The following is a 10,798-nucleotide window of genomic DNA, read 5'->3' as shown; positions in this document are numbered from 1 at the left end:
ACACACAGCTCGGCATCACACACATTACACACACAGCTCGACATCACACACATTACACACACAGCTTGGCATCACACACCGCTCTGCTGCACGGACCCTCTGATCCCATGTATAGGGGTCACTATACTTCCCCCGTGATGTGATATAAGACCCTGCTCTGTGACAGGAGCTGACACTTTCACACTACCACCAACACAGCCTCCGCTTGACTCCTCCCACCAGGCACGTGACTGGTCACACGGTTGTGACATCATCACAGGTCCTTTAGCTGCCCAGGATCTCGCATCTACCGAGAGTTGAGGCAGGGAAGAGAGGGGAAAAAAAAGCAGCAGCAGGCGGCGCGGGGCGGTGCCACCTCTCGGCAGCAGTGACGGCCCCTCTCTCCGGAGTTTCACTGTCTGCGCTGCTCGCCGCGGCCACCAATGCGCTGATTGGGACATAAAGCCCAGAAACCCTCCGGAGCCGGGATTGGATCTGTGCAGCAGCTGCTGGCCTGGCAGGAAGGAGGACCGGAGTCACCCAGCACACACCGGCGGAGCCCCCGCTGTCAGCCTGCGCTGGAGAAGAGCAGCGACATGAACACTAACATCATGTATGCCAGCAGGAAGAGGCGCAAACCCGTGCAGAAGGCGTAAGTCACCCCCGTGCCCCGCTACGGGGCCCCGCAGGCCTAATACCGGCGGTGTGCGCACCTACAGCCGCGGGATTACATGTCTGTGCGCAGCCCGGGCTCTCAGGGGTTAACGGGATCGACCTGCTGAGAGGGGCAGCGCTGGCATGGAGGGGACGGGGCAGGGCTGGCGTGGAGGGGACGGGGCAGCGCTGGCGTGGAGGGGACGGGGCAGCGCTGGCGTGGAGGGGACGGGGCAGCGCTGGCGTGGAGGGGACGGGGCAGGGCTGGCGTGGAGGGGACGGGGCAGCGCTGGCGTGGAGGGGACGGGGCAGGGCTGGCGTGGAGGGGACGGGGCAGCGCTGGCGTGGAGGGGACGGGGCAGCGCTGGCGTGGAGGGGACGGGGCAGCGCTGGCGTGGAGGGGACGGGGCAGGGCTGGCGTGGAGGGGACGGGGCAGCGCTGGCGTGGAGGGGACGGGGCAGCGCTGGCGTGGAGGGGACGGGGCAGGGCTGGCGTGGAGGGGACGGGGCAGCGCTGGCGTGGAGGGGACGGGGCAGGGCTGGCGTGGAGGGGACGGGGCAGCGCTGGCTTGGAGGGGACGGGGCAGCGCTGGCTTGGAGGGGACGGGGCAGCGCTGGCGTGGAGGAGACGGGGCAGCGCTGGCGTGGAGGGGACGGAGCAACGCTGGCGTGGAGGGGACGGGGCAGCGCTGGCTTGGAGGGGACGGGGCAGCGCTGGCGTGGAGGGGACGGGGCAGCGCTGGCGTGGAGGGGACGGGGCAGCGCTGGCGTGGAGGGGACGGGGCAGCGCTGGCGTGGAGGGGACGGGGCAGCGCTGGCTTGGAGGGTGACACTTCCACTCTGTGTGTATATACTGTATATAATTTTAGATATGTTACTGTGATTACAGTTTTCTCATATTGAATGTTGCTACATGTTAGTAATTTTAGATATTAAACTCCTGAGCAATAATCTCCCAGTCCATTGTGCTGATGATCGGCGCCGCCCCTCTGTTCCGATAAGCGGTGACCCCCTGTGTTCCGATAAGCGGTGACCCCCTGTGTTCCGATAAGCGCCCCCAGTGTGCTGATCAGAGGTGACCCCCTGTGTTCCGATAAGCGCCCCCGGTGTGCTGATCAGAGGTGACCCCCTGTGTTCCGATAAACGCCCCCCTGTGTGCTGATATGCGGTGACCCCCTGTGTTCCGATAAACGCCCCCCGGTGTGCTGATCAGAGGTGACCCCCTGTGTTCCGATAAACGCCCCCCCCCCCCCCCGGTGTGCTGATATGCGGTGACCCCCTGTGTTCCGATAAACGCCCCCCGGTGTGCTGATCAGAGGTGACCCCCTGTGTTCCGATAAACGCCCCCCCCCCCCCCGGTGTGCTGATATGCGGTGACCCCCTGTGTTCCGATAAGCGTCCCCCGGTGTGCTGATATGCGGTGACCCCCTGTGTTCCGATAAGCGCCCCCCGGTGTGCTGATATGCGGTGACCCCCTGTGTTCCGATAAGCGCCCCCCGGTGTGCTGATATGCGGTGACCCCCTGTGTTCCGATAAGCGCCCCCCGGTGTGCTGATATGCGGTGACCCCCTGTGTTCCGATAAGCAGCCCCCCGGTGTGCTGATATGCGGTGACCCCCTGTGTTCCGATAAGCGCCCCCCGGTGTGCTGATCAGAGGTGACCCCCTGTGTTCCGATAAGCGCCCCCCGGTGTGCTGATAAGCGGTGACCCCCTGTGTTCCGATAAGCGCCCCCCGGTGTGCTGATCAGAGGTGACCCCCTGTGTTCCGATAAGCGCCCCCCGGTGTGCTGATATGCGGTGACCCCCTGTGTTCCGATAAGCGCCCCCCGGTGTGCTGATATGCGGTGACCCCCTGTGTTCCGATAAGCGGCCCCCCGGTGTGCTGATCAGAGGTGCAGTTGACGTTCTTTCCTTTTTAACATCTGCATTGGGATGTTGAGAGGATGAGTTGTCTCCTGTTATATAAGGGGCTGGCGAGGACAGGGTTAATGATGAGGACTGTGCTGGAGGTGCTGATCTATACCTGGATGCACAGAAAGATGTAAGCCCTATATTATATCAGCTTGTTCCTGGGGTGTGGGTGTTTAACCCCTCGCTGACCAGTTTCTAGTTCTCTGTCAGACCCCGGTGCTGCCGCACTATATCTCCCTCACTAGACCTTTTCGGTACTTTGTGCTGTTTTTCGGAGCTGCTCCACCCTTTATTGTTCAGTCGTTTCTTTTCCCTGTCGTTCTTCCTCACTGTTCCTTATTTATATTTTTTATTCTTTTGTATATCATTGCTTTATCATCTGCACAATTAACAAAAAAAACAAAAAAACAACCACTTTGTTTGCCACTATTTGTGCCCCACAGACCTTCCTATCGGTGCCTGTCTATCAGTTGTGGTCATTCGTCGCCCGCCTGATAGAGGTGTGGTCACGTAATGCGCTCGGGATAACACTTGTCCATTATTTAGGTGTTTGTATTTTATAAATAGAGATCAGCGTTGTTGTATTGGCCAAAACAGGGGCGTAGCCAGAGGGGCATGTGCCAGGGTGGGTGCCAACCAGCCTCAGTATATAGATGCAGGTCCAGGACAGCCCAGTGGATGAAGGAAAGAGGCGATTCCTGAGCCCATCTGTCTTCTGGAAAGATGGAAATGGAGCATCAGTGCTACTTTATATAGAGCTCTGTAGATGGATGCGGGGAGACAGAATCATATATATCTGCCTATTGCTAATGGTGGCCGCATTTCCATCTCGTCTCCTTCCCGTTCTGCAGCTCCAGGATGAGTCATGTAAATATCAGAACAATGAAGTTGTGAAATAGTTCTGTAATGCACACGCATATTATGTCTATAGTCAGGAGATTGCATCCATCCCCGTCTCAGATTTCTCACAATCCGTGGAGCAAACCCGCTTATTCCCCGATGCCAGAAACCTTTGCAGGCAATGGATTCATTTTCTTTTTTTAGGGAATGTTTCCCTTCTTGAAAATCAGGCAGAACTGACCAGCGGTGGTTTGTCACCATCAAGATATCTAGACGAATCATGGGAAATGAAATTTTTTTTTTTTGTAATTTAAGAAACAAACAAGTAGCAAGGGGAGAAACTCGTAGTAAAGAGCAGGGGTGTAATCCGAGGGGCCTCCTTCCTTCTTTTTCGTGCCACTGGTGCAGACGGTGGTGGGAGCTACTTGTTGGGACCTGTAGGATGATACTACTCTGGCTGTTTGTCATCCTAACATTAGGGGGGGGGGGTGACTGGAAATGTGACTGAATCCCCGCACTTTTCCTACATCAATTAACAGAGGCGGGGATGCAAGCACCGAGATGGTGCGCGGAGACTCCGTGCACATGGCCAGCCTTTACACTTATCACAGTGATTTTTTTTAATGTATATATTTGTCTATAGAACATTTTTGGATGCAAGTGGAGGAAAGTATTAAAAAGAAGTATAATGTGTGAAAGCCGCAGTAAATACAATGTATCAACAGTGCCCAATAAAAAATACAGCTATAACTATTGGAATATCTGCATATTTCCTTTTATTTCCTTACAAAATATTTTCCAATTTATGATAGTTTATCTTAAAACTTTGTTACGCCTTTATTTACTTGTGTTGCTGTTTATTGACGCATTTGTATGATTTTTGTTGCTTTCTCATATCCTGCCTCGTTGTACTAATAAATGAATCTGTTTAACCCTTTGTTTCTTGAGCTTTGTGTACGTACAGTGACTTGTATGTATTTTGCAGTTGCAGTTTAAGAGTTATGTCTTTATCGCTTTGGAGTCTCTTAGTTGTAACTTTGCTCGAAAGGCTGTAGTTAGTTTTATCAGTAAGCAGAGGAGATTACTCCAGAAAGATACCCCACCTCTACACCCATGATCACCGCTGTATCCGACATGTCCCAAACTCTATTAGTTTATTTTAGGTGAAGATGAAACGTTCTATAAATTGGGCCTGTCCTGAAGGTAGCTCCTGCATCTGCTTTTTTGGCTCCAGGGTTTACGAGGCCGTGAAGGGGTTAATGGCGGCTTAGTGGTATGTTACAATGCAGGAATGGTGGGCTCCATGCCAAATAATGTCAGAGGACAGCGGGAAGACCTTTGGTCTTTATTTAGAAGGATCTTAGTCCTTTTAGCCTTCCAGCAATAGTGACTGTTACTTCTTGTATCCTGCGGAGTTCTAGCAGCGAGCCGAGGAGATCTTCACAGGTCGTTCTAGGATCGCTGCTTTAAATCAAGTGTTTATAGAGCAGTTCCTGCGCTCCCTCTTATTTTGTGCCTTGACACTACATGACATGAACTTTCTCATTGCCGAGGTCTTGTATTTTCTTCTTATTCAGTTAGATGTGCTTTGCTTTGTGAGCAGCTCGTGAAGGGTGTGTAGAGCAGGCGACCTTCCACAAAGGAGGCATGTACGGTGTAATAGGGTTATGTACACACATGGCTATCGGGCTGGGCCTCTAAATGGTGGCGTAACGGGGAAATCTAATCGCTCTGCTGCTTGCATATAAAGCTTCCACCCTCCAGTTTTCTCTAGACATGGCTGCATGAGCAGGAAGCATAATATGGAAATGTACTGAGAGGCTTTAGGTTGTGGAAGAATTGGTTAAAGGGGAATGAGCGGTAAAATAGTGTATAATTGATGTATAACTGAGTGTTTCAGCTTACACCCCTTCCTGGATAAATGATAGATGAGGTCTGTATGTCCATTTACAACTATTGCAGAGATGTGCGGCAGAGACTATATTGCTGTTTCGTGTCACGTGCCAAATTGCATTATCCCCTTTAATTGGTTAAACGGTGTCACCTTTATAGACTCTCTAAAACTCTCCAGCTTAGCGGTTGGTTGTGGGTTTCCAGCTTTAGAGTATTAAAGGGACACTGTCACCTGAATTTGGGGGGAACAATCTTCAGCCATGGAGGTGGGGTTTGGGGTTTTTTGATTCACCCTTTCCTTACCCGCTGGCTGCATGCTGGCTGCAATATTGGATTGAAGTTCATTCTCTGTCCTCCATAGTACATGCCTGCACAAGGTAATCTTGTCTTGCACAGGCGTGTCCTATGGAGGACAGAGAATGAACTTCAATCCAATATTGCAGCCAGCATGCAGCCAGCGGGTAAGGAAAGGATCAATCAAACACCCGAAAACCCCGCCTCCATGGCTGAAGATTGTTCCCTCCAAATCCAGGTGACAGTGTCCCTTTAAAGAGGACCTGTCATCAGGGGAAAAGTGGCCACTTATTGCCCTTAGTTTAATCCTGCTGCTATTTGAGGGTTTATTTTTTATTTTTTTTTACATCTGCCATAAGGATCCAGAGATAGGGAGTGGGGGGCTTTTTTTCCTTTTTTTTTCTTTTTTTGTATGATTTTTACTTAGTGGTCAGGGCTCACAGGCTAACTATATAGAGCAGCCCAAACACCCACCCCCCGAGAATCCTATGAGCTCCGCCTTCTTGGTGAAAACCATCAAAATTAGCAGTGAATTTGAAGGCCCGTATCTCTAGAAACGTATTACACAACTTCCCAGTGTTGCCCTGGTGATAACCAGTGAATGACCATCCTGCCCAAACCCAAGTACTTACTGGACACCATTCTATCGAAGTTCCCCATGAAAATATTGTCTGCCGACATGTGCAACGCCCCCTCAGTGTTTGCCGTGCTGGCAGAGTCCAGATGTGAGTGTATGGCGTGAAATGCCACCATACTGTCACACTGTTTCATAGATGGACACTAATGGATCAAGTTCGGCCACTAAGCGGTGACATGGAGCGGGGTGTACTGCGTCTTTTTTATTTTTGCCAATTAAAAACCTGTTAAGTACCCCAAATTGATACCTTTTAAATGCCTCCACTTGCCCCTCATAAAACAATCCCTCACACAGCTCTTCAGAGTAATCGTCGTTTTATCGTCGTTTTTAGACTCTCCTCAGCAGGAGCCGCCATCTCCTCTGTGATGGGAACGTCTTCACTGAATACAGATTTTACCTCAGAATTCAGAATGTTGATATTAACCAATTCTGACAGAGAAATTAGCAGATTTCAATTTCTTATTTTCACATGTATTATTGATTTTCTGAACAAAATTAATTTCCAGTTCATTTGTACGGCGACTGTAAAAATGAAACCCCCAAAATTGTGGATTTGGGTGGTTTTTATTCCCCCCCCCACCATTTTAGCACACTTGGATCTTATATGTTCATATCAACAGAAAAATAGTTATGGCTCCTTGAAAAGAAGGAGGAAAAATTGAAAATTGACTGCATTCTTAATGTGTTTAAAAGGGAATTTATAAAATCAGTCACACAGACAGCTCTCTCCAGCGACCAACGATCAGGGGAAAGACTTCGGCATCGTTGAAACTGTCTTCAACGATGCCGAAGTCCCCGGGTAACCAGGGTAAATATCGGGTTACTAAGCGCAGGGCCGCGCTTAGTAACCCGATATTTACCCTGGTTACCATTGTAAAAGTAAAAAAAAAAACACTACATACTCACATTCCGATGTCTGTCACGTCCCCCGGCGTCCACTTTGTCAGCGCCGGCCGTAAAGCAGAGCACAGCGGTGACGTCACCGCTGTGCTCTGCTTTACGGCCGGCGCTGACAGTCAGTGCAGGGAAGCTTACGGCGGGGGACGTGACAGACATCGGAATGTGAGCATGTACTGTTTTTTTTTTTTTTTTTAACTTTTACAATGGTAAGCAGGGTAAATATCGGGTTACTAAGCGTGGCCCTGCACTTAGTAACCTGATATTTACCGTGGTTACAAGTGAACACATCGTTGGATCGGTGTCACGCCGATCCAGCGATGACAGCGGGTGATCAGCGACCAAAAAATGGTCCTGATCATTCCCCAGCAACCAACGATCTCCCAGCAGGGGCCTGATCGTTGGTCGCTGTCACACATAACGAGATCGTTAGCGGGATCGTTGCTACGTCACCAAAAGCGTGACGTTGCAACGATATCGTTAACGAAATCGTTATGTGTGAAGGTACCTTAACACTGAGCCGAGTGCTATGATGTTTTGTTATACGGTAGTGTGACCCTGACCTAACCCTGTAATTACTGTCCTGATAAATCCCTCTGTGATCCTCATGCCTCTTAAGTTACCGTCACACTCAGCGACGCTGCAGCGATATAGACAACGAGCCGATCGCTGGAGCGTCGCTGTTTAGGTCGCTGTAGAGACGTCAAACACAGCAACTCCAGAACGATGCAGGAGCGATCCAGTGACGTAACGGCGACTCGCTTATCGTTCTCGCTGGTTGTTAGCTCCATGTAAAACGTTGCTGGCGTCGTTGCTTTTGACGTCAAACATGACGATACACGCCGACCTGACGACAAAATAAAGTTCTGGACTTCTAGCTCCGACCAGCGATGGCACAGCGGGATCCAGATCGCTGCTGCGTGTCGAACACAACGAGATCGCTATCCAGGACACTGCAACGTCACGGATTGTTGTCGTTCTCTTTGCAAAGTTGCTGAGTGTGACGGTACCTTTAGTTAAAAGGCATGATCTCTTGTTGATAAAACTGAGATTTCATCAAAACTACAGCAGGCAGCCCAGAAAGTGACACCTCACTGCAATCAGGGTCTCTGTCTCTACATTTTGCTGTTCTCAGATTAGGTGGCTGAAACCTGGTGATAGATTCTCTTTAAGACTGGTGTGTACAACACTGGACATAATGAATTGAGCCCAAAGTCTTTAACCTATTTTTTTTTTTTTTTCAGCGTTTGTAGTTTCTAGTTTCCTTTATCTTTTTGCAGTAAAAATACAACCTACCTAAACAAAGAACAAAAAAGAGAAGGAAGTTGAACCTTCCTGTGGGCAGCGGTGGACTAAATACTGTACATTTATTAACATTTGTCAACCAAAAGACTTTTGTAGAAAACACGAAGAGCCCTCTTTTGTTATCATTATATTGGATTAGCAAAATTTTACGTTTTCACTTTCTGTAAAAAGATTATGGTCTTTTCTTGCATTAGTTGTACATGATTTGAATGAAATCTGTCAGAACGATCCAACCCAGCAAACTGTTGAAATGGTCATGTCTCAGAAACCGTCATCCACATCTTTACCAGTGCAGTCACTTCCCTCATGTGCAAATGGGGCTTAAGTGCTTCAGCAAAGCACTTCCCAAGCCTCTGGCTCCAGTCCTTCCCAGCTCAACCTTTCTCTGCGCAGTCACTCAGAGGCGGGTGAGACTGGGCCATTGTTCACTGTGGGCAGTTCGGGAGGCTCGGCCAGCCCTACTGTAAGTTCTCTATGTCGTCTTTTAGACGTCCACATTCCCACTGAGTTTTACAGATGCAGACTCTTCAGGACGGGCTAACATTTTTTAATTCCACAAAATAAAAAATAAATAAAACAAAACAAAAAAAACAACTTTATATAAAAAGTAATGAGTTGGAAGTGGCCACATTTAAAGCACCACTCCAGCGGACTTTCCTTCTATTGCACCGCTGGAGTGGCATTTTACATGTTAGTTTCCTGCCCGCTGTCTGATACTCGCCTGTCGCTGTCTTCATCGTTTTCCTGCATCGCTGCCGTTGGTCTCTGGTAAAAAGTGAACTGCCGGCAGCTCTAGTGTTTCATGGAGCTGAGCGGAGGTCACTAATTAACGTAAGTCTATGAGGGCCTCCTACAGGCCCTGTTCTGTCTCTCATAGACTTGCGTTGAGAGTTTGTGACGTAGCCACTGACTTCTGGCCAGTCAGAAGCTGCACTCACAAGGCGGTGCCGTGGAACCGGAGCGGTACTGAAAAACAGTGAAGACACTGGAGGGTGAAGTATATGACTGGGGGCAGGGGGCTTGCATCTAAACACCACTCCAACAGTGGAAAAAATACACACACTGGAGTGGTGCGTTAAAAGAAGCTTGGAACATGTGCACATCAAGCCATTTTAACATTGCAATACATTCATTCTTTTTAGCATTTTATTAAAGGGAACCTGTCACCTGAATTTGGCGGGAACGGTTTTCGGTCATATGGGCGGAGTTTTCGGGTGTTTGATTCTCCCTTTCCTTACCCGCTGGCTGCATGCTGGCCGCAATATTGGATTGAAGTTCATTCTATGTCCTCCGTAGTACACGCCTGCGCAAGACAAGATTGCGCCTATTCTGGCACTTGGCCTCTCTTTTCCCACTGCCCTGTGGCTTTGGCATATGGGGTAATAATGGGTTAATGCCACCTTGCTATTGTAAGGTGACATTAAGCCTGGTTAATAATGGAGAGGTGTCAATTAGATACTTATCATTTATTAATCCACTAGTCTGAAAGGGTTAAAAAATATATTCACACATGGAGAATAAAGTCTTTTAATGAAATAATTAAACACACAGCTTTTCATTAATTACACAGTGGTTTACAGTCAGGGCGGTAGCATTAGCACTGCTCCCGCTTGTAAACTATTTAACCCCTTGAGGTGGATTGCAGCGTGGGATTTGACTGTACGGCAGACGGGTATGGGATATTGTTGCTTTTTTATTTTTAACTTTTTAAAGAAGAACGAGGGCTTCGCTTGGATTGAGAGTGCAATAAAGATGGAGAACCTGTGTTTAATTATTTCATTAAAAGACTTTATTCTGCATGTGTTTGTATTTTTAACCCTTCCAGACTAGTAGATTAACCCCTTCATGACCTTGGTATTTTCCGTGTTAGTTTTTCACTACCCTCCTTCCCAGAGCCATAACTTTTTTTTTTTTTTTTTCCCCATCAATATGGCCATGTGAGGGCTTATTTTTTGCGGGACGAGTTGTACTTTTGAACAACATCATTGGTTTTACCATGTCGTGTACTAGAAAACGGGAAAAAAATTCCAAGTGAGGTGAAATTGCAAAAAAAGTGCAATCCCACACTTGGTTTTTTGTTTGGCTTTTTTTACTAGGTTTACTAAATGCTAAAACTGACCTACCATTATGATTCTCCAGGTCATTACGAGTTCTTAGACACTAAACATGTCTAGGTTCTCTTCTATCTAGGTGGTGAAAAAAAATTCCAACCTTTGCTAAAAAAAAATTGCACCACTTTCCGATACCCGTACTGTCTCCATTTTTCATGATCTCGGGTCGGTTGAGGGCTTATTTTTTGCATGCCGTGCTGACTTTTTTAATGATACCATTTTGGTGCAGATACGTTCTTTTGATCGCCCGTTATTGCATTTTAATGCAATGTCGTGG

The 10,798-nt window shown here is 48.6% G+C and overlaps 1 protein-coding gene across 2 annotated transcripts in view; it reads left to right on the top strand.

The window, feature by feature from the left end:
* The first annotated feature begins 289 nt into the window (after positions 1-289).
* AHR (aryl hydrocarbon receptor) overlaps positions 290-10,798 on the top strand; it is a 162,543-nt gene continuing 152,034 nt past the window's right edge. Inside the window, exon 1 of one of the 2 annotated variants that reach the window (XM_069729828.1) lies at positions 290-631. In XM_069729828.1, the coding sequence (XP_069585929.1) occupies positions 576-631 (56 nt within the window). In that variant the 5' untranslated portion in view covers positions 290-575. The remainder of the gene's footprint in view (positions 632-10,798) is intronic. The other variant, XM_069729829.1, reaches the window with a different exon arrangement.

This window comes from Ranitomeya imitator, chromosome 6 (genome assembly GCF_032444005.1).
Source record: "Ranitomeya imitator isolate aRanImi1 chromosome 6, aRanImi1.pri, whole genome shotgun sequence".
NCBI classification, from domain to species: domain Eukaryota; kingdom Metazoa; phylum Chordata; class Amphibia; order Anura; family Dendrobatidae; genus Ranitomeya; species Ranitomeya imitator.
Note: the sequence above shows the minus strand (reverse complement) of the source record. Positions and strands in the feature narration are given on the sequence as shown.